We start from the raw sequence: 20,356 nt of genomic DNA, 5'->3' as shown, positions 1-20,356 counted from the left end.
ATTTTTGAGTGAATGCAACCATAAACACGTAGACTCACAAAACATTAAAGGTAAAAAAAAAAACTTTTATAAGTAACCATTATTTGTCAATATTTAATTAATTGATGGTCGCGACTCAAGTCATGATCTACAGTACACCTTTAAACGAGATATAAGCAACATAGCTAGTGTGCTTCACAAGAAATTATTATCAATTTACAATCGTAGTCTCTCTCACAAAATATATTCTAAAACTCTCAAGAAATCTAGGCTGCTATGTTTATTGAATAATATTGAGGTAAAATACAAGAAAATATTAGTTTATTATTAAGGGTTAGAGACTTCTTTGACTTCAAAAAGCATTCCATTGTTGATCCTCAAACGGTCTAAAAGTACATTTCCGAAGGCAGTGGCTGGTGTAAGGATACCTCCTTGCTTTCCTGGAAGCGTGTCTAAGCTTTTGATGATACATAAGGCAGATTCTGAAACCATGCGGCAAGTATCAGAATAACCAGGATCTCCAAAGCCTGGAGAAATAACATACGAAAAGATCAACACTCGTACGTTCAATAACAAACTGTGCTTTCTCTAATTTTCTTCATACCTTTGACAATTCCTCGAACTTGGACTGGATCCTCGTATGGCTGTGTTTCTGCTGTAGCCAAAAACTCAATCGACGAATATCCCTTTGCACGCTCCTCAGGTGTAGGTCCTGTTCCACTATCAGGCAACATCTGCTGAATCTTTTCGAGACAAAATTGAGATTTGGTCAATAGACTTATAAGTGGTAGCAGTACGAAGAAGGCCACTGAGAAAAGCATAGCCTGGATAAATGGCATAGATTGGGTCTCATGATAGGTGAATAAACGCCCGTAGTCTTTGCCACGCTTATGCTGAATATCCCAACTACGCATAACAATCTTTTCGTTCACAACCGACATAATGAAAAATGTCTGCCATAGTCCATGAAAGTCTCTGTCACGATGTGGCCATGGCAGCGAAGGTTTGGCCTGTCCACGCGAGGATGATAATAAGTATGGATCAACCGATTGAGGACCAGTGATGCTTCTGTCTGACATAACGGTTAACCCGGAATGGATGGTTCCGGCTGCGAGACCGCCAAAAATGTCTACTACTGACATTTTTACACTTTCTGTAGCTAATCCATGCTGCTTTCTCAAATGCTCCACAACCCTTTTTTTGTAAGAAAAAAATGTTACTCTTAAGAACAGGCATAGTAATAGATAACTTTGGACATAGCTTACATGAATGTACCCAAATCACTTGGAACAGAATCGAATCCGCAGGTGGGTACAATCATAATATTTTCGGCTTCGGCCTTTTCGTGAAAGCGTTTAATGATCTGACGAATCCAAGTGTATTCGCCTGTTATGTCAACATAGTGCGTCTTTTGTCTCAAGCATGCTTCTACTACTGGAGTGCCATACTTTGTGAATGGACCTATTTAATGATGTGATATTAGTATAATGCTATAATACAGTATTAAGCAAGTTAAGACTATATAACTTACCGACTAGATTGATAATAACACGTGTCTTTGATAACAAGGTGTCCAGAGAAAGTGGATCATCTGTATCAGCTATAAGAAGATCAAGTGCCTTTATATATATATATTAGTAAAAATGCATGAAGGTTAAGCTTATATACATTCAATTGATCGTATATTCAATACACAATCCTGTATTTCGTATTTACCTTTGCAGACTCATCCAACTTTATCAACCTCTCCTTCACTTTTTCAAGTTTGGCAAGACTACGACCACCTAATGCCCATCGGATAGTCTATTTTTAAGAATTAATTTTTATTATGATAATAGTCGGTATTTAATATATATATATATTTGTTCTGTACATATAAAGTTAACTTGCCTTGTCTCCTATTCCAAGTAAATACTCTGCCGTATAAGTACCCGTAAAACCAGTGGCACCAAAGACAACTTTTTTTTTATGAAAACGATAATATCAAAGTTTACATATTATTTAACCAGGTCATTGAGTTAGGATTTGTTTGTCGGAAATTTAAGGTCCTTGATGTGTTTTGTTATTGTTACCAATGTCGTAAGGACGAGAATTGTAGGCGGTAGGCATGATTGATGATGATGGAATGCAACGAGACAATGTCAACGATGGTTGATGTTATAAAGAAGTTGCATTGTGTCACGTGTCTTTATCGGGGCTTTGTCATCCCCAAACCTCGTTCTTTATCGCTTGTTTAGTAGCGCGATTTACTTTATATTTTATACTTTTTGTTCATGGGTTTCTGTACGCACCAAAAATAAAGCCAGCCGTCATTTCTTATTGACAAATTAGTATTTTTAATTCTCAAATACGGCTAAACCATGATACAATATGGTAATCGGTACAGTTAAACCTGGTAAAACCTCTTTATAATATTAGATAGATCAGAATCTTTATCAAACAGTCTGGTTGCATACACATAAGATATATTACTGTTTTAAATAAATAATCATAAAACACTATTACTGCTTGTATTAAAAATACCAGCTTCAATGCATGACCATAAACAGCAAGGTTTACGATTTACTTTGCTTATATCAATGTCCTCAGCAGATTTTTATCAGCGATGTACATATATGAAATGACTGCAAATTTACACAACAGAAAAAAGAACAACTTTTGATACTTTGAACTCATGCTTATCAGAATCAGTCTCATTAATACTAGAGTCAAATTCTTTAAACCATATTATATACACCTAGGTGGAATATATTGTTCAGAAAAGGTTATCTGACTTTCAGTATCTTGATTCCATATCTTTTCCATTGTTTTCTTTTCTTATTTATTTTGCTTTTGTCCCTGAGATTATAAAGACTTTAATGTCGAAGATCAATGTATACATAGTATTCCTTGATTATTAACATTAATTTGTCATTACATATCATGCAAATTAAACTGATGACAATTTAGTTTTAACCAATAGTTTACAACAGCACTATGCTACTCTAATTAACAACCAGACATACATATATCGATAATTACTTTACTATTAAATAATATATACCAATCTTTCTTTTTCATAATTTCGATAGTTAGAGCAAATTATGCAGATTTAAGTTTCTAATATTTCTTGAATATTATCCGATTAATAAAGCCAAGATGTGTAAAGCAAAAAAAAGGGAGCGCGCATGCTTAATATTCAGTATAAATTCCTAAAGTAACCTTACATTGTACATTTATTTTTGTCTTAAACGCACTTAATATATTTGAAACGTTATCTTGAAGAAAATTATATTATACTTTATAATACGGCGAATGAGAATAAAACAAGCGAAAGATTTTATACGTATTTTGGATTGCAAATAGAGCAACCCTGGCCTAAAGTCAATAAAAAGCTATTATTACTATCTTACTTTGCTTTGGTTTATTGAATACTTTATTAAATGCAATAAAAATCATGGAAGATGAGATATTTTAAAAGTCCAGATACTCTTTTTTTTTTTCAGTAAATGCCTTGCTTTAATATTGTCGTGTGATCTACTTACATAAATATATATATATATTTATCACTCTTAACAGAAACATTTTGCAGTAATATGACCGCCCTCCAGAACAAAGCTTTGATTAACAAACTACTGTATTCTAATCTTTCACTCCAAATTGAGGGTTCCTGACCTGGTATAATTGAAAGTAGGCAATTATATTCTGGGATTCCTAATGAGGGAGAGATTTTGACTATAGCTATTAATTTTGACTTGCTTAAAAACCTCTTTATTCATTATTTACACCATTTCTTCAAGAATATTTACTAATTCTCCCTTATATTCAAAGCTGCACTATTAATATTGTAAGACTAATATGCATACAAAAGAGGTTTCTTTTCTTTTTCTTTTTTTTGCTCGGTACATTTTGGTTTAGATTGTTACTGATAAAAAGTATGATTTTTTATAAAAACACACCAAGTTATTATCCCAAATATTATCTTGTACACAACCTAAACTTAATACAACATATCAGGTTCTTGTTATAAAAAAAACCAAAGTCCTGGCATAAAAAAAAATATGATAGTTTCCTGCACCTGTACTTTAATGATAATGTTATTCTGCAGTATACTGTTAATTTTTTCCCTCTCATTTAAACTGAATTCTTTTAATAGTAATAAAACGTAAGGGCATGTGCTTATTAGATATTCAAAAAGTAAATGGCTATGAGCTCCTAACAAAAAAAACAAAGTCGGGCGAAAATAAGAAAGATATCTTGTATTTGTTTATTCAAATAATAAACTAATGTGCCTTGATTGCCTAAGGAGGACAGTTATTATTGGATACAATAAAATTATTAAATTTATTAAAGACTATGTATATTTGCTTTTAAGCCTTGATATTTTTTGTGGCAGCAGCAACTGCTTCCGTAACACGCTGGATAGCCAAATCCGCCTCTTCCTTAGTGATATTGAGTGGGGGGACAATTCTGAGAGTTTCGTAAATGGACGCTCTAAGAACAATGGTATCAAGTCTGAGGGCCTCCATGCGCACGGACTCTGCAAATCCAGCAGGAACTCCAAGGAATTCAATACCAATCATTAGACCTCTACCACGCACATCTACTGTGGCACCTTCAGGCAATGCTGCAGGAAGATTTGTAAGGAATCCTGAAAAGAACTGCTTGGATCTATATATATATGTATAAGAATTTAGCTTGTATTCTACTGTTTTTTAAAAGCCTAAATGTTAAAGAAACATACCTTTCGTTGCAATTCTCCAGTAAGTTTTCCTCATCAAATACACGAAGAGTTGCATTTGCAGCTGCACATGAAATAGCATTTCCACCGTATGTACCGACCATGGTTGCAACTGGCTGGCAGTCCATTAAGGATTTATCAGAAACAATACAGGATAAAGGATAACCAGAAGCGATTCCCTTTGCCAAGATCATTATGTCCGGAAGAACGGAAGTGTGCTCAATGGCAAACATTTTACCAGTACGCCCAAAACCAGACTGAACCTCATCACAAATCATCAAGATATCATACTTATCACATATAGCTCTAACACCTTCCATATAGCCTTTTTTGATGTTAAAAGAAGAACCGGATTGATGTTAAAATCTCGAAATATTGGTTTTTTTTGAATTGTGGGAAATTAACCAAAAAAACAAAGTACCTTTTGGTGGTACAACGTAACCACCTTCACCCTGGATAGGTTCAATTAGGATTGCAGCAGTATCTGTTGGAGCAACACGTTGCTTGAAAAGAGTCTCCAACTGACAGAGAGCATCTTCGCCGCACCGTTCTGGAGTAAATGTGGTGGGGTCAGAAATATAGCCAGGCGTTTTTTGATAGTAAGGATAAGGTGCTACATGAACACCAGCCATAAGAGGGCCATAACCAGCAGAGAATTGGCTGTTCGAGCTGTTCAAAGATGCTGCTCCGTATGTGCTGCCGTGGTATGCTCCCTGAAATACAACAATGTTGTACTTCTTTGTTGCATGTCTGGCCAGTTTGATGGATGCCTCTACAGCTTCTGACCCAGAGTTCCAGAAAGAAAAGCTGTTGAACTTGGGAGACGGAAGCTTAGGCTTTAAGTTTTCAATTAGATCAAGCATTGGCTTGTGAAAAAACATGTTCATCTGGGCATGTGGTATATTTGCAGCCTGCTCTTGAACCGCTTTAACAACAGTAGGATGACAGTGTCCTATAATTATTTTAAACGTTTGAATTATTTGGTGTTTTATCTTTTTAGATTAGTAGTGATAGTAGTGGGAGTAGAAGTTCTTACCAGTATTGGTGACTCCATAGCCGGTGGAGAGATCGAGGTACTTCTTTCCATCAACAGTCCATACATAGATTCCACTTCCTCTACAAATAACGAGATCTGTGGAACGAACTGCACCTCTGGTAATGTGCTGAATACCAAACTGTGCAAGATTTTCTGAGAGAGACATTATAATTATCCAAAATACGAATACTATTCAATCGACACGTTTTAGTAGAGTAGCTTTTATACCTTTCTGACTTTCCACTTTACTCAATAAATCCAATAAAACTAACCCCTTAACCCTTGAAGAAAAAATTACTGACCCAAAAATGCCTGTAACCAATAGTGATACAAAAACTACAAATTAGAAAGTAAAAGCGCAGGCAAAACTCTATAATGCCTTCTGTTTACTCTCTTTCTGCATAATAAAGTGTACTGTAATTGAATTTTATACTCATATTACTAGGGTAAGTTTTGATGGCTGCCGTTGTTGGATTGGAATATTAATAACAATAATAAAAAGGCTTGTGGGTACAGCTATTTGTGCAGAATTTTGTTTTTTTTTAGAAATTTTATTTGCCTGACTAACCCCTAGTTTCATTACTGCCTTAGATATATTATGGCGTAAAATAATATTGGAGACTCCGCATAGAAACCTTTGTTAATCCTTTTGTTTATACTAATAGTTGTTAAATGCACCACAACTACACCAGGCTTTTCATGTTTCACCTGTTCTTAATCGGTAAAACAAATATTGCTTAAAAAAGATTTGTTATCGTCAAGGATAGGATATTCTTAAGGATACTAATTGTAATGTACACATTAACTAAACAATAACCATATAGCTTCATAATTTGGATCAAGAATCTTAGCTAAAAGAGTCTGAACGCCTTACAAATATAAGACAATATTAATTAATATTTGGCTAAATGTCCACATAGTATTATTGATTTAAGCGTAATAGCTTATTAGACGGCGTATTTCCGCGTTATTGGCAAATGTTCAAATCTGGGGGTTTCCTTTAATATAAGCTTCATTTTATATTTACTCATACATGAGAGTATTAGCTAATAATCATTAGCTAAACATATTAAACATTCTCTTTTACAGTAGATAGTCATTTATACAATAAGCAAGAGTTATACGTACAAGAGAAAAAAAGAAATTTTCAAGGCATAATGTGTATATTAATAATATACTGAGAATCTAAAGCTACAATTACGTATTCTGGGATCATTTGCATGTAGGCACCAGTTCAACCTTTACTTATTTATAGACTTAGTTAGGTTTAGATGCATATCACAATATATAAGTTTAGTATCGAACTGCCATCTCTTGAATACTTTGAACATCAAAAATGCCTTTAGTTTCAGAGTTCTCAATACTAGATATAACCGCTGCTGCTACTGTGTTAATGTGGAGAGGTGGTGTAGTAAGCACTTTTCCGAATGGCAGACTTCTTAATCCCTTTGAAATAGGGCTAGTGATTGTGTTAACTAGTTGAAGATTTGTTGCCATAAAGGCTGCTGCTGGTCGCTGGTCACTGTACATGAACCCTAGGCATGATGACAATAATATTAATCGAGAACTGTAGTCTATCTCGTGAAAAAGTGAGCTTTCTTCATTGAGTTTTCTTACCTGGTCGAAGGACAATTGAGCGTATACTACGGTGAGAAAGTAAAAAGGATTCGGCTTCACGTTTGGTTGTTATGTAGCGAGGATTGACCAGTGGAAATACATCAGAAGCAGATATGTATACAAAGGAATCCAGGGAAGGCAGTCTCATGACCTCTTTGGCAACAGAAATGGCTATACAACAGATCAGATATAGCATGAATCATTTGGGCGTTCGTACCTGTATCCCTGTTCATAGTTTCATATGTCGCAGATCCTGCTCTTTGTTGGTTTTTAGGATCCAGAGGATTCCCATCGTCTTTCATACCAGCTACCTCAGCCAATACATTTGCTACTCCCTTGGCTGCATCACATGTTGTCTTTGCTTGAATTACAGCCTTGTAATCACTTTCTAAAAGTATCCCAACTGTGTGAACCACATCAGTAACACCATGAAGCACATCTTTAAATGTGTTCGGCTCCAATGAATTTCCAGACGCCCACTTCACATTTTCTGCCCATTCAGGCCTTCCTTTTTCGCTGAAAGAAATAGGCTCCCCTCTCCGACTGATATCGAATACATACAAGCCCCCACGCGTCAGTTTACATACACAATACGTAATATTATCAAGAGCAAATTCATAATTCACCTTAAACTGATCGTCTCCCACCCTTTTCTAACTGCCATTTGACAAACACTCTGACCTAGCATAAGCAATGACGGGTTTGGATAAAATGAGTTTGGTACATTACTGACAATTTAAACGCATAATTGCACTTTTCTATACATACCCAAGAATCCGCTCCCACCAACTACAAGAAGTTTTCGAGCAAAAGGTTGTGCCATTGTCAAGATTGTAAGGGTGCTTCTAATGACAATGCACTACAAACAGCATAAAACTAACACAGGGCAGGAAAGCCCTGATAAGCCACGGAGCCCCAAAGGTCGGATTTTCACCTCCGAACAAACTGTCAAGTTATAGTTTTTTTTTTCGGTTGAATTTCAGACCATCCCCCTTTTTTAAAAAAAAAATATGTAGTGAAGGTCAAAGACGTTCTATTACACGATAAGCGATTACGTGAAATAGACAGTGACGGTATACTGTAATTAAGATATGTTCACTTTTCCTTTTACATATCACAATGAACAAATCATTCTAATAAACTGGACATTTATATTTTTAAGAAGATAGTGCTAGCTGCTATACTGGGTCATGTACACAGCTTGTTTGGAAACCCCATAGAGAACTCAAATGCTTTGACTAGTAGCCATCCCAAAGTCCGGACTTGAAAATATTCGGGCATGTATATCATGCTTAAAGCAAATCGACCAGTGTTATTTGCCTAACACTAGAAACAAGCTGTCAATGAAGGAGGCATCCAATCTTTAATAAAATGTGTTAGTACTGCCGAGGAAAGTTAATGTATGGTTGAAATAATCATGTGTTCAGTATTAAGGAGAGAAATGAAGCAGAAAAAAAAAGCAGGACACGATACATAAGCTTATACAGTTATTTGGTGAAAAAGAAGAGAAAAAAAGCAAAGTATAGCACAGCGTCAGTCTCTTGATCGAAAAGTCAAGATGAGTTACTTTTTATTCAGATTGTTTCTGACACTCGAGAAGATGTTACGGATTGTATCTTTAGTGGAAGAAGAGAAACAGCTGATAAGGATAGTAACGAAGAAGACAGAGAAGACGGGTACAGAGAGAATGATAAAAATAATGACAATAACAACGATAGCGACGATAGCGACGACGACGAAAATAAAAGTAAAAGATGTTACCTTATGTTTATTTGTGCTGACCTGTTGTTTAATAATGAATATTTTACAAAATATCTAGTTAAATAAGGTTAACCTTTGATTGGTTTTGATTGGCCTAATTATTCAAGTAATGACAGCCCAAATATGATTTCGTTAAACATTCATACATTCATTGTCCCTAAAAATTATAAGAAGTCTACTTTTTCTAATGATATGGCTACTATTTAATAGTGAATAAAGTCTCAAGGAGAAAAGAAAAGGAAAGTGAAAACGGATCGAAGGTTAATAGAATAATGTAGCCGGTACATGTTAATTTATTGAGATAAAGTTTTTAGGTCATTTACTCTTTTTATTATTTCACAGTTTCAATAACATCAACAGCGACAACACAAATAAGAGCAAGAGCAGTCGAGTCACTGAAAAATAACGTCTATGTCTACAATCCAATGTTTGTTTTTTCTTCAGTTGTTTCAATAATACTTTTCAGGGTAGTTAATGGTGAAATTATATATTACCAGCAAGTCAATTTAGCTTTAATTAACTTTAAACTTTTGAGTCGTTTCAAATGCTGTAATAATATTGACAGAAACATAGACAACAATCCTTGTCGCGCCTAAAGACGAGAATATATGTATTGTGGTTTTTAGAATTGAAGTAGGGTGCCATTGACCGGTCTTTTCTCGCCTCCAATCGTTAATTATAAGGACACGATACTTAGAAATAGTATAATTTGTGTATATTACACATAAACATAATAATACTGTAATATATTTGTTACTTAAATGTAGCCTGAAGATTTACTATATATAAATAGCACCGTGTATTATTCATGAATTGAATGATTTATTCTGTAATATCGCTTTCACTTATAAAGCTACTTTGGGTCATTAGGAACCAGGTATAATTGCTGAATGCTGGACAGCAACCATTTTTTATGAGACCAATAAATGATAAAAAAAGGAGGATATTAAATAATCATAGTCCCAGAGAAACGTCGTGGACGAAAAGAAAAGCGCCAGGTCCGAATAATTAGCGTTACTTATTTATTTAAATACTAATGTTGTTCCATCTCAATTTATTTTCATTCGTTCTCAAGGGATTCCCAATTGCCTGGTTTTTATAATCTATCTGTATTTCAAGCAGAAACATTATAGTTACAGGTTGTAATGTTCTTTTAGTATGTATATTTTACAGAAGAAATAAAGGTATCTATACGTAGTTGGAGCTAATTTAACCAAGTGGATCAAATGCATTGAGATTGTTAAGTTTATGTCCAATAGATCCATTATTAGACACGGAACTGTTAGATTGAACTGGTCTACTGGACATAGGCTGCAGTAGACCCATTCCACTTGTATTTGATTGTTGCGGCACAGGAGAAGAAGCAATCAAAGGCATCATTGATCCACTGCCTGTACTAACAAGAGATTGCAATGCTGCATAATTAGAACCTCCACTGGGTTGCTTAATAGAAAGGTTTGCTATAGAGGATAAAGGAGGCACTGTAGTCTGTGATGTGTTGTAAGAAGATGGTCCAGACAGCATGGGGATATTTTGAGGTGCTCTGTTGGATGGAGGTGGTGCCATTGTCCAGCTATTATTTGATGAAGCAGGCGTTGGTCTGGAGGTGGGTGCTGATGGGGCAAGAAGAGGTGCGGGCTTTGGCACCGATGAAGGTCTATGATTTGAAGTGGTTGTTGCAATAAATTGTGATGCTTTTGATCCTGACTGATTGTTGTTTGAAGACCACCCACTGTTTCCAGAAAACACAGAACTTGTTGGTGCAACTGGAGTAGGAGTAATGCCAAGTCCTGTTCCGTTGCTATTGCCATTTGTCTGAAATGCACCAAAAATATCATCATTGTTTTCTTTCACGGGCTGGACTGGTTGTATTTGTTGAATAGAATGAAGTTGCTGTACTGGTTGTAACGCCTTTCCTTGCACAAGAGACTCGAACGAAACTGTTTCATCTCCTACTGTATGATTTATATTATTTGCTAGGGCGCTGTTTGCACTCACACTTTGAGTCTGATCTTCCAAGGATTTGACCTCTTGAAGATGTCTAGTGTGAGACTCTTCAACACGTGTTGTCAACTCTCGGATAGTTTTCATGAATTTCTTAAACTTGTATAGTAAAATATTCGTTCCTTGTTAGCAAATAGCATAATCGTTTCTGCTTATTTAACAATGAATCTACCTGGTCAACATTAAGCAACGGTCCAAAACTCATTTTCCACAGCTGTGGCAATATCTCTGTAGCAACAATTTCCTTATCCAAATGATTTCCCATTTCATCATACACTGCCAAAGTTGCCAGCTAATATATATTAAAATGTTAATTACGTTAAGTGAAAAATTTATTGGCAAGTACCATCACTGCGGGTTCCTTTGTTTTTATGTTCTTGAGCATTGGGACCAGTTTCTCTTGCATAGTGAACTAAATAATCGATAAAAAATATTGGTCACTTATTTGATTCGCTTAAACGATATTATTTATCTTTACCTTGTCGATGGTCTTTATCATGGCGTGAAAGCAGATCAGAGTACTGACTTTTACGGACAAGATAGTTGTCTGAACAAACAAAGCCTACACAACAAATGTATATTTAGTCTCATCCTTTTAAATCTTATAATATTATATATACCTGGACTCGGGGAAATAATGAACTTTTGATTGTTGTGTAATCGAGAGATTCGCATAAAGAAGGTACAATTCGTAAAGCTTTTTCTTGTACGGAAGGCGCAGGAGACTCCAAACAAGCGTACAAAAGAGGCATAACATCTATATAAAAATTAGACAACTTCATCCATCCATATAAATGAGTATATCCAACCTACCATCTCTAAATACTTCTCTTGGAGTTTTTTGTTGAAATACATCTAATTTTTCCAAGAGAACAATCATATTTTGTGGTGGATCTCTAATAAGAAACACAGGTTTCAGGGAAGGCAGTACCAAGCTGCAAAATTCTTCTTGTGTGAGCTCTTGAGTAATGAGTAGAATGTTTGGCACAGTATATGGTAAGAGCTGATGGTCTTTTAGCTCTTCTATCAGAGACGGAAGAATCTAAATAATTTAGATATGTTAGTAAATACATTTTCATTTATACAACTTTTGTAATTACCTTGCGTTTTAATATTCGATTAGGAAACTGACTCAATACACGCGACAAGCCCTTCATAAATTGTGCCTTTTCTTCGCGTGTCTTTTCCGGAAAACTCTCCATAAACTTCATAGTTGAAACCAATAAGTTATCAAAGTATTTCGACTTTTGGAACTCTTCAATTGTAAGACGTTGCGAAGGCTGCCGAGCTAAAAGACGGCGGATGACTCCTATTTTATATTGTAGCCATAAGATACCCATAATATTATACCTGGTCATAGTAGTGTCTTTTTTATATATTATGTTATGTTTGCTTTACCTTGTAAATGTGGAGGCATTTTACTGAAATCTAATGTTTCGATCGCCTGTATTTTGCGTTCATAAGTCCGCCTATTGTTAAAGGTCTGTAGTAACGATACTCCTTTGTTGTGTACAGCATAAGCAATACATCCCAGAGAGAATATATCATTGGCCTGAGTTATCTCGTTATTTAATACATATTCGGGCGCTAATTATTTTTGTTATTATTTTAGAAGATGAGACTTTTTTTAGTACTTTAGTGGTGCTTTTTGGGATAGCTATTCTCTTGCTTGCCTGCATAGTCTAGGTCTATTTGACATTGGTCAGGTATGTACTCATTATAGTCATAGCCATCTGCTGAAGATTCCGTTGTATTGTTGAGAAAGATGCCAAATCCCAACCTAGAATATAGTAAAATATAATTAAATAGACATGTTATATACAGAGAAGTATAAGATAATACCCTCCAATCTTCCAGTCACCCTAAAAAACCCCATAAAGATATTAACCACATGTTTATAGGAACGAGCTACTTGGTGAGACATACCTTGGAATTAACAAATACAGCATCTGGTGTCAGATTGTGATGAACAACCTTGGCATCACTCAGAAACTGCAGACCTTTTCCAACCTGTAGCAACCCTTTCTGTATCTAATAGACACCACATATGTCATTTCTCTCATTCGTAAACCAATTGATCATATCACTAGTTAAAAATACCTCTAATTCATCCAATTCAAACTCTTGTTCTGACTGCGATGAATAATTATCAGCGCTTTTTACTAAATGCGACAAGGCACCATAAAGCGGCTCTGTGGCAAAAGCAATAGAAGAGCGGGATTCTGTAACAGGTTCAACAACCTCAAGAATAGATGGATGTCGTAAACGTGCCAAGTGGCTAGCCTTTATTATGAAAAGAAACATTAGGCTGAGCAACTCAAGAATCTAGACATCATTGCCAAGCAAATCGAATCACTTGCCTCTTTTTTTAGTAATTCGTAGACTCTCTCGGTATCATTTCTCGATGCTCCTCTCTCGCGCTTTAATGTTGAATCGAGTGCTTTCTTTTCAAAAATCTGCAAATAATTCCCAAAAGAATCAAGGCGTCTAAAGTAGTATGGTATTCTTTTTTTTTCTTTTATTCAAAAAGGATACGAATATTGCCACTTGTTTTCCGGTTGTTTTTCGTACACCAAGATATATCTTCCACAACCCCACTGACGATATCTGAGATTTGATTTCGTATCGAGAAGTTATGGAATTTGTAATCGAATTGAGAAATGAGTAAAATGCTGAACTCATGGTATGACTAAACCTGGAGTAAAAATAGGAAAGGTGTATGCATGCGAATATATTAAGATAGGTAAAGTCATGTGACCCAGATATTAATGCCAATGAGAACCCTTCAAATTAAAATTTCGTTCTTTGTTCAATTGATTCCCATCATGCGTGATTTTGACATTGCAAGCTTCCGAGACCGACCACTTAAATTAAAGAAAAAGAAGAAACAAAAGACCAACCCAGGAGTAAAAAAAAGAGTAAAAGATTCCTTTGTCGATTACTTGGAGAAAAGTAATAAATAATTTCTTTTGCTTTGTTTTCAATTCATGTCTTTATTCGTTTTTATCAAAACAATTATTAGGCTTAGATTCTGAATCTGATAAAAGTAGTTCAGAAGATGACAATGAGAGAATTAGAAAAGACGCTAGCAGAGCGCAGGTCGCTTCCTCATCGTCGCCCGAGCTGAGAAAGGAATCATTTGAAAACATTCAACAGGATTCGCAATCAAGTCTGGAAAGATTTAAACAGAACGAAGATATATCTCAACAAGTTCAATCTACTCCTGATACTGAGGGAATTATGTAGGGATTTATACAGTCATTTTTATTTTGTTTCAACAAAGCATATTTATATGTAAGATATAGGCTTTTGTCTGACGAAGAAGCTAGTGAGCCTACACAAATGACTGTACAATCCTCGCCGTACTCACGATCTCAATCTCAATCTCAATCTCAATCACAATCTCAATCTCAATCACAATCGCAATCGCAATTGCAATTACAATTACAATTACAATTACAATCACTATTACAATCTCAATCTCAATCTCAATCTCAATCTCAATCTCAAACTCAATTGGAATCCCAAACATCACTACCACAAACACCTACCAATGATAAAAACGATATAAAATCACAGACTGAGTATACGGACGATCTTGATGATCTTGATCCAGAGCTTGCCAGAATTGCCCAGAGTACTGATATATCATTGGCAGAGATAAATAACAAGTCTGTAGAACAAAAGGAAGAACAAAAACTTCGACCTCAAAAGATCCGGATTAAAATCCAATATATCAATACAGCAAAATCTACAGATGATGCTGCTAAAGGACTTGTTCAAATGCTTCAAAAACCAGTACGCTTTGTAATAATGGAGGTAAAGGTTAATATGTAAAACGGTACATGTGTCATTAAAAACTAAGGTGTTTTTATATATTATTAGAATGATAAATTTGAAACCCTATTTCGACATTTTTGCAAACGCAAATTTTTAAAGCAAGAAGACTTAATATTGACTCATAAAAATGTTCATGTACTTCTTTTCGCAACTCCTGCAAGTCTTGGGATGTCATCTAATGTGGAAAACACGCTAGGTATAATATATTTACTCTAAATACTCTAAATACTGTAACTAAACAAATACTCATATATATCTTAATAAAGAGGTATACACAAGGGCTGGATATGACGAAAAATTAAAGCAAGATAGAGAGAAAAGACTGGAAAATCAGAAAAAAGCAGGGCCGTTACTTAATGAAGACTTCTTTAATGGCTATCGGGCTCAAGCGGAACCAAAGGAAGACGAAAGTGATCAAGGAAAAATGCTGTTAACGTTACGTGACAAGGAAAATGTCGATATAAGTTTACGAGTGAAACAGGTAAGAGCATACAATCCAATACAATTATAGCAAAAAAACTAATGCTTGCTTTTTAGACAACACAAATCAAAGCCATAATTCATCAGTATTGCCATATACGAGGATTTGGACCGGAAATAGAGTCTAAAGTTCGGCTCTCATTTGATGACGAAACACTTGATCCTAATACAATAGTGAAAGACCACGAACTTGAAGATGATGACATGCTTTCGGTCCGAATGTAAATAATTTGATACGCCAGAAACCATGGAGACTTCTATTAAGCTATGCATAATCCTTGATATCTTGTGGAGACGTTTCAAGTACACAAGCTCATTACAAACCTAATAGCCTTTTATTTTTTGATGTCATAAACCAAGAACCGTCTCGGAAGTTGCATTGATCACTCAGCTACAAATCGTTGGATAAAACACATAAAACTGAACATTATGAAAAATTGTTACTTGTATTCCATAGTGCAAAATATATATCTTTTTTTTTAGTTTCCCTAAGGTGAATTTTGCAATGTTTATATTATTCCTTTTTAATAGTATTAAACGTTAGAGAGAAAGTCCGTCGATTTCTTCAGAGTCAAAATCCAATCTAAAAAGTATATATATAGTGTGAGTAGATACTACTAGAAGTAAATTATTATTCACCTGAGGGCTAGAATCTGTTTCACTTCAGTAACAGTAAGACGCCAACTGACCGGTCCAGCTTTGGACCCCCAGTATTCGTATATTTCAGTGGGCTATATTTGTATAGAAAATTAATACTCCTATATATCACTAGCTAATGAGCCGCAAATAAACAGTTACCTCTTCAAAGTTTAGTAGAGTAGACATCTGATTCAGTCTTGTAAAGCGATCTCGTGAAAGCCACTCAATCATAGATGTGAAATATTGAATTACAGATCTTAAATCTTTATCAAAACGCAATGCACCATATTGATTGAACCGAGTTTGAGAAACAATTCTTTCCCATTGAAGGGTAGTTGCGTCCAAAACTAATCCAGCCAATGTAGAGAAGTTGGCAGTGGTCAAGGTATTGCGGTAGAGCTTGATAAGATTATCAAACCCATAACGGAATCGCTTGAAAAACATATCTTCTGAATCTGCCTCGTTGTACTCTTCTTCTTCCAACACATACTTGACCTCACGGTAAGCTTCCTGGAATAAAGGTCGTACTCTAGGTTTGAGGATCTGTATCATAAGTTGCTCCATGCCACCCTGTTTATTTTTTATTTATTTGTTTGTTTGTTTGTTGCATTAATACTCATCAGTTCAACAGGAAAAGTGCATATTAAAATTCAATTACCTTCAAAAGTCTTTGAAACTTATCTGTGATAGACCCGAGATCTTCCAACGCTTTTTCAACATTTTCCATGTCTTCTTTTGTATTTTTCCATATGACTGCCTTTGTCTCAGTTCTTAGCTCTTCTACTAATCTCAAGGTGTAGTCGGCACTGACATTCATGTTGTTGAGGACAACCTGAGCTGCGTAAGTTTCTAACACTGTACGGAGTTATAAGGGAGGTCTTTACCATGTATGTTATCTTGGCTTGTTCGAGCAGTTTTTCTGCATTGCGACTTCCAGATTCATGACCAGAGAATGTTGTAGCCATCTTTCTTTGAAGTACTTGGATGTATCCAGTGTCAAGTGTTTTAAGAACAACGCGCATAGTTGCGCTAACAACCTCTGGCTCACTCGTAGTGATACTACGTTTTAATACTTTTTTAAGAATAAAAAATACGTCGTCTACACATGTTGATGTAGGACCAACAGCCGGATCATAATCATCGAGTTGCATGGCCTGTGTGAAAACAAACAACGATTAGATATTTGTTAAATGTTGATACATATTACCTTTTCAATGTTCCCCTTTAATAAATACTCATCAATCACAAGATAGATGTTCATCAACTCTTTAACGCGTTTAGTCAACCCAGAAGACAGCAGAAGACCATTATCTCCATAAAACCGCTTATCTTTTCCATTCATTATAATATCCTGTTGTTTTTCATCATCTGCCATGGTTTCCATCTCTTCAGTTGCTCTTTCATGAATGAAACTATGAAACAGGGCACTGCGCTGACTGATAAGGGATAGCTCAAGCAGGCTTATATCCAGTTGCCGAGGATCGACAAGCGATTGCGTGGTATCACTCATCATAGGAGATTGTGTAGCCAGTGTATTTGCTGATCGGTTTACATTGTTTAAACGCATTTTTGTAATAGAAATGCTTTGGATCTCTACTAACTATTTGTTGTGTAAATTGTGTTGCTTGCATTTTACACACTTACCTTTGATTCTAACTTGCGTGTTTGTAGCAGACGATCGAGGATATTTCCACTCTGTATATCTGCTTCTTCCTGGAGTCGTTGAAGTACTCTAAGCATTTTTCCACTTCCGTAATGCTTCTCAACAAACGGTTGGTGTTGATCTATTAAGACCGCAATATTCTCAAATAATCTTGTCATGGCATCTGCAAAATAAATTGGTGCGGCCGCTATATATGAACATACCAGGTTATTTTACATATCCGTAGTCTCATATAAATCTTCTTACTTTCACCAATTCGAAGTTCCTCTGCACAGCGTGCTTTGATAATATTGCAAACAAAGCGTGAATATTTGTCGAGTCCTTCGGTTTGACAGTGAATTAGAGGGAACAGCTTAAAATAGCGCGTAATATCGGCTTCGTTTCGTTGAGCCACAGCATCATCAAATCTTTGAGAGAATATTTTGAATAGACTGGCTTTGGCATCTGCGAGAGTTTTGGCTGGGTGATCAGGATTTTCAGAGTTTGGCTAATATTATACACCTTTTTTTTTAAAAAAAAATCAAATTCCCCATAGTTATACAGATATTTTTTGTTTACAAAAAAAAAGGTAGCTTCTGAATGTTAAGATCTAACCCTTGACTTACTACTGTGAATTCTGCCAGAGACCCTTCTAGTATGGCTTTGTCAATACGTGAGGCACGTTGAAGCAATCCAGCTGCCTCGTCATAATCTTTCCGACGGATGGCTTCTTGAACTCCAGCCACACAATACTTTAATTCTTGTACGTCCTCGACATATTTTATCGCTTCTTTTGCTCTTGACTATCAGTATATAGTATTAAGCATCAATGAACTATTTAAAGATCTGCATTATATTGTTAAATTTACCTGTTCTTGATCCAGCTGTCTCACTTTATCACTGATTTTCTCTGCTAAAACAGATGTTCTTTGAATAGTTTCGAGAATTGTTGAAGAATTAGATTGAAGTGTAGACAATTGGGGACTATAATATACAATAAAAAAAGCAGAATAAAAAAGGGCTGCTTAGTGTCTATAAACTAAAATGCAGCTCTTTGGGCAAGATTTTGGAATCTACCGAAGTCCATCAAGAGTGCCAAGAACATCAAGAAGTTCTGTTTCTTTTGAAAGCATTGCATCTAGTGCTGCATCGATGCGTGTTTCTTCTTCATCGAGAAGCCTGAGGCTTTCTCTGATGGTATCAATGTTTGTGAGAGTTTCGAGATTCTGGGAGAGTACAGTGTTTTCTACATCCCTTTGGGCTTCTGTAGTAACTGAACGCGGTGCGTCAGATGGCGAGGGGGATTGATAAATGGCGGATGGCATATTGGTCGAACCGACTTTGATGAGGCGCTCTCCCTGCATCCATCCATAAGGTAGTTCCGCCACAGTCACACGCACACAAGTTCCATTTCACAAGTTATAAGTTGTGCCCAGACAAGAAGTGGTGCTTAGATGATAGAGAGGCCCTGGGGTCCCTGTGACCCTTATTTTTCTCCTACTACTCCTGAGCAAGAGGTTTCGAGGAGTTGCGCTTTGGCAAGAGTAGTGATATATGTGGAGTGCATGGTTTATGAGTATGGAGGGTGACACAGGCCAGGAGGCTCTCTCCCCCCACCTGCTCCTTTATGAACACATAGTGTTGCATAAGAGTGTCAAACTTGCTTTGCTACGTAGCAGCCACCGTAAACTTTGTTTCCATTTGGGTCTCAAAAGGAAAGCGCGATGCTCAAATAGCAAAGTATCCCAACTTCCATCAGGTCCTTCTTATATCCCTTGCTTGATTTAAACATTGGCTTGTTTCGCTCCATCTCTTTTTCCTAAACTTCACTCCTAATATATATATATACATATTTTATTTTATGACTGACACAAGCAAGCGCCACAGAAGAAGAGCATCTTCAGATAAATTTGTCGCTCATACTATGCCTGCTCTTCATCCAAGAAGTCATTCTCTATCATCCCGTGCATTCGCTCCAGCAGAAAAACCTCAGTTCGTAAAGGCACACCACGCCTATTTTTCTACTTCTACAGGCACAGAGATGACCCTTCAATTTCCTAAGGGAGCCATTATTGAAGTCCTTCACCGGGCAGATTCAGGCTGGTGGGATGGTAGATACGATAATATGCGCGGGTGGTTTCCAAGTGAGTACGTTGGCCGCCTAGAACCAGCTCACAGCCCGGATAACCCGATACGACTGAGGGGAGAAAGTTGGGACGCTTCTGAAATGACGTGTGATCCTTTGGATAGATTTTATCCTGTTGTGTCACCATTTCACAGTAAGAACATAGCGGATGAGGTACAAGATAGCTACAAGATTGACGGTCTATAAACAATTTAACATTTTTGGTGAATATTTTTTTTTATTTTATGCGTATATTTATTTATTTATTTATTGTTGTTATTATTATCTTTGCCCAAAATAAGCTGCCTTTAACAGCAAATCCGCCTCCAGATCAAGACACCACCACAAGTTTATGCTACGAAAAAACCCTTCGCTTCCAAGAATCCCGTCGATCGATACACAGCACAACACAACAACCACCCCAGGGCATTGTATGGAAAGACCAGGTTGAAGAAGTTTTCCTGGGAATTTCTAGCCTAGCAGATGCTTGCGTATCTCTACCGCCTGCCAGTT

The 20,356-nt window shown here is 36.1% G+C and overlaps 8 protein-coding genes across 8 annotated transcripts; 2 read left to right on the top strand and 6 right to left on the bottom strand.

The window, feature by feature from the left end:
• Nucleotides 1-224: 224 nt before the first annotated feature.
• Nucleotides 225-2,095, bottom strand: PHYBLDRAFT_186529 (hypothetical protein). Its single transcript, XM_018439254.1, has 7 exons — nt 2,052-2,095; nt 1,870-1,937; nt 1,696-1,782; nt 1,511-1,598; nt 1,245-1,440; nt 584-1,173; nt 225-506 (listed from the first exon to the last, which is right to left on the bottom strand). Exons 1-7 carry the CDS (start codon nt 2,086-2,088, stop codon nt 307-309), a joined length of 1,266 nt encoding a protein of 421 aa, XP_018292769.1. The 5' UTR covers nt 2,089-2,095; the 3' UTR covers nt 225-306.
• A 2,233-nt stretch (nt 2,096-4,328) lies between these two features.
• On the bottom strand, nt 4,329-5,901 carry PHYBLDRAFT_111191 (hypothetical protein; the record flags this gene model as incomplete). The annotated part of the gene is made up of 4 exons (XM_018428197.1): nt 4,329-4,629; nt 4,703-5,024; nt 5,121-5,651; nt 5,736-5,901. The coding sequence occupies 4 exons, from the start codon at nt 5,899-5,901 to the stop codon at nt 4,329-4,331; spliced, it is 1,320 nt and encodes a 439-aa protein (XP_018292768.1).
• Nucleotides 5,902-6,953: 1,052 nt separating this feature from the next.
• On the bottom strand, nt 6,954-8,180 carry PHYBLDRAFT_124111 (hypothetical protein). Its single transcript, XM_018428970.1, has 5 exons — nt 8,121-8,180; nt 7,979-8,033; nt 7,570-7,895; nt 7,353-7,523; nt 6,954-7,270 (listed from the first exon to the last, which is right to left on the bottom strand). Exons 1-5 carry the CDS (start codon nt 8,173-8,175, stop codon nt 7,029-7,031), a joined length of 849 nt encoding a protein of 282 aa, XP_018292767.1. The 5' UTR covers nt 8,176-8,180; the 3' UTR covers nt 6,954-7,028.
• A 20-nt stretch (nt 8,181-8,200) lies between these two features.
• PHYBLDRAFT_167075 (hypothetical protein) lies at nt 8,201-9,709 on the top strand (the record flags this gene model as incomplete). The annotated part of the gene is made up of 4 exons (XM_018435560.1): nt 8,201-8,273; nt 8,369-8,432; nt 8,906-9,099; nt 9,456-9,709. The coding sequence occupies 4 exons, from the start codon at nt 8,201-8,203 to the stop codon at nt 9,707-9,709; spliced, it is 585 nt and encodes a 194-aa protein (XP_018292766.1).
• A 539-nt stretch (nt 9,710-10,248) lies between these two features.
• PHYBLDRAFT_158498 (hypothetical protein) lies at nt 10,249-10,933 on the bottom strand. Its single transcript, XM_018433799.1, has one exon. It carries the CDS (start codon nt 10,677-10,679, stop codon nt 10,323-10,325), a length of 357 nt encoding a protein of 118 aa, XP_018292765.1. The 5' UTR covers nt 10,680-10,933; the 3' UTR covers nt 10,249-10,322.
• A 184-nt stretch (nt 10,934-11,117) lies between these two features.
• On the bottom strand, nt 11,118-13,421 carry PHYBLDRAFT_111597 (hypothetical protein; the record flags this gene model as incomplete). The annotated part of the gene is made up of 12 exons (XM_018428222.1): nt 11,118-11,216; nt 11,290-11,409; nt 11,464-11,529; nt 11,596-11,679; nt 11,738-11,874; nt 11,931-12,159; nt 12,218-12,426; nt 12,516-12,704; nt 12,832-12,897; nt 12,940-12,979; nt 13,044-13,148; nt 13,218-13,421. Coding segments are annotated over 12 exons (1,548 nt in total), but the record flags the coding sequence as incomplete, so codon positions are not given.
• Nucleotides 13,422-13,942: 521 nt separating this feature from the next.
• On the top strand, nt 13,943-15,846 carry PHYBLDRAFT_180932 (hypothetical protein; the record flags this gene model as incomplete). Its single annotated transcript, XM_018438386.1, has 7 exons — nt 13,943-14,069; nt 14,140-14,359; nt 14,423-14,936; nt 15,003-15,153; nt 15,224-15,438; nt 15,495-15,658; nt 15,798-15,846. 7 exons carry the CDS (start codon nt 13,943-13,945, stop codon nt 15,844-15,846), a joined length of 1,440 nt encoding a protein of 479 aa, XP_018292763.1.
• A 20-nt stretch (nt 15,847-15,866) lies between these two features.
• Nucleotides 15,867-19,043, bottom strand: PHYBLDRAFT_76593 (hypothetical protein; the record flags this gene model as incomplete). The annotated part of the gene is made up of 11 exons (XM_018443174.1): nt 15,867-16,020; nt 16,077-16,168; nt 16,236-16,646; nt 16,735-16,908; nt 16,961-17,230; nt 17,284-17,676; nt 17,721-17,926; nt 17,986-18,226; nt 18,345-18,521; nt 18,588-18,702; nt 18,796-19,043. 11 exons carry the CDS (start codon nt 19,041-19,043, stop codon nt 15,978-15,980), a joined length of 2,370 nt encoding a protein of 789 aa, XP_018292762.1. The 3' UTR covers nt 15,867-15,977.
• Nucleotides 19,044-20,356: the final 1,313 nt, after the last annotated feature.

The sequence above is a fragment of the Phycomyces blakesleeanus genome (genome assembly GCF_001638985.1).
Source record: "Phycomyces blakesleeanus NRRL 1555(-) unplaced genomic scaffold PHYBLscaffold_8, whole genome shotgun sequence".
Classification (NCBI taxonomy): Eukaryota; Fungi; Mucoromycota; class Mucoromycetes; order Mucorales; family Phycomycetaceae; genus Phycomyces; species Phycomyces blakesleeanus.
Note: the sequence above shows the minus strand (reverse complement) of the source record. Positions and strands in the feature narration are given on the sequence as shown.

Coding starts and splice junctions, on each gene's coding strand:
- PHYBLDRAFT_186529 (XM_018439254.1), bottom strand. CDS start 2,088: ATGCCTACCGCCTACAATTCTCGTCCTTACGACATTG. Junction 1,938..2,051: donor TTCTCGTCCTTACGACATTG/GTAACAATAACA, acceptor ATAAAAAAAAAG/TTGTCTTTGGTGCCACTGGT. Junction 1,174..1,244: donor AGTGATTTGGGTACATTCAT/GTAAGCTATGTC, acceptor TTACAAAAAAAG/GGTTGTGGAGCATTTGAGAA.
- PHYBLDRAFT_124111 (XM_018428970.1), bottom strand. CDS start 8,175: ATGGCACAACCTTTTGCTCGAAAACTTCTTGTAGTTGGTGGGAGCGGA. Junction 7,524..7,569: donor AACTATGAACAGGGATACAG/GTACGAACGCCC, acceptor TCTGTTGTATAG/CCATTTCTGTTGCCAAAGAG. Junction 7,271..7,352: donor CTCAATTGTCCTTCGACCAG/GTAAGAAAACTC, acceptor CATCATGCCTAG/GGTTCATGTACAGTGACCAG.
- PHYBLDRAFT_158498 (XM_018433799.1), bottom strand. CDS start 10,679: ATGGCACCACCTCCATCCAACAGAGCACCTCAAAATATCCCCATGCTG.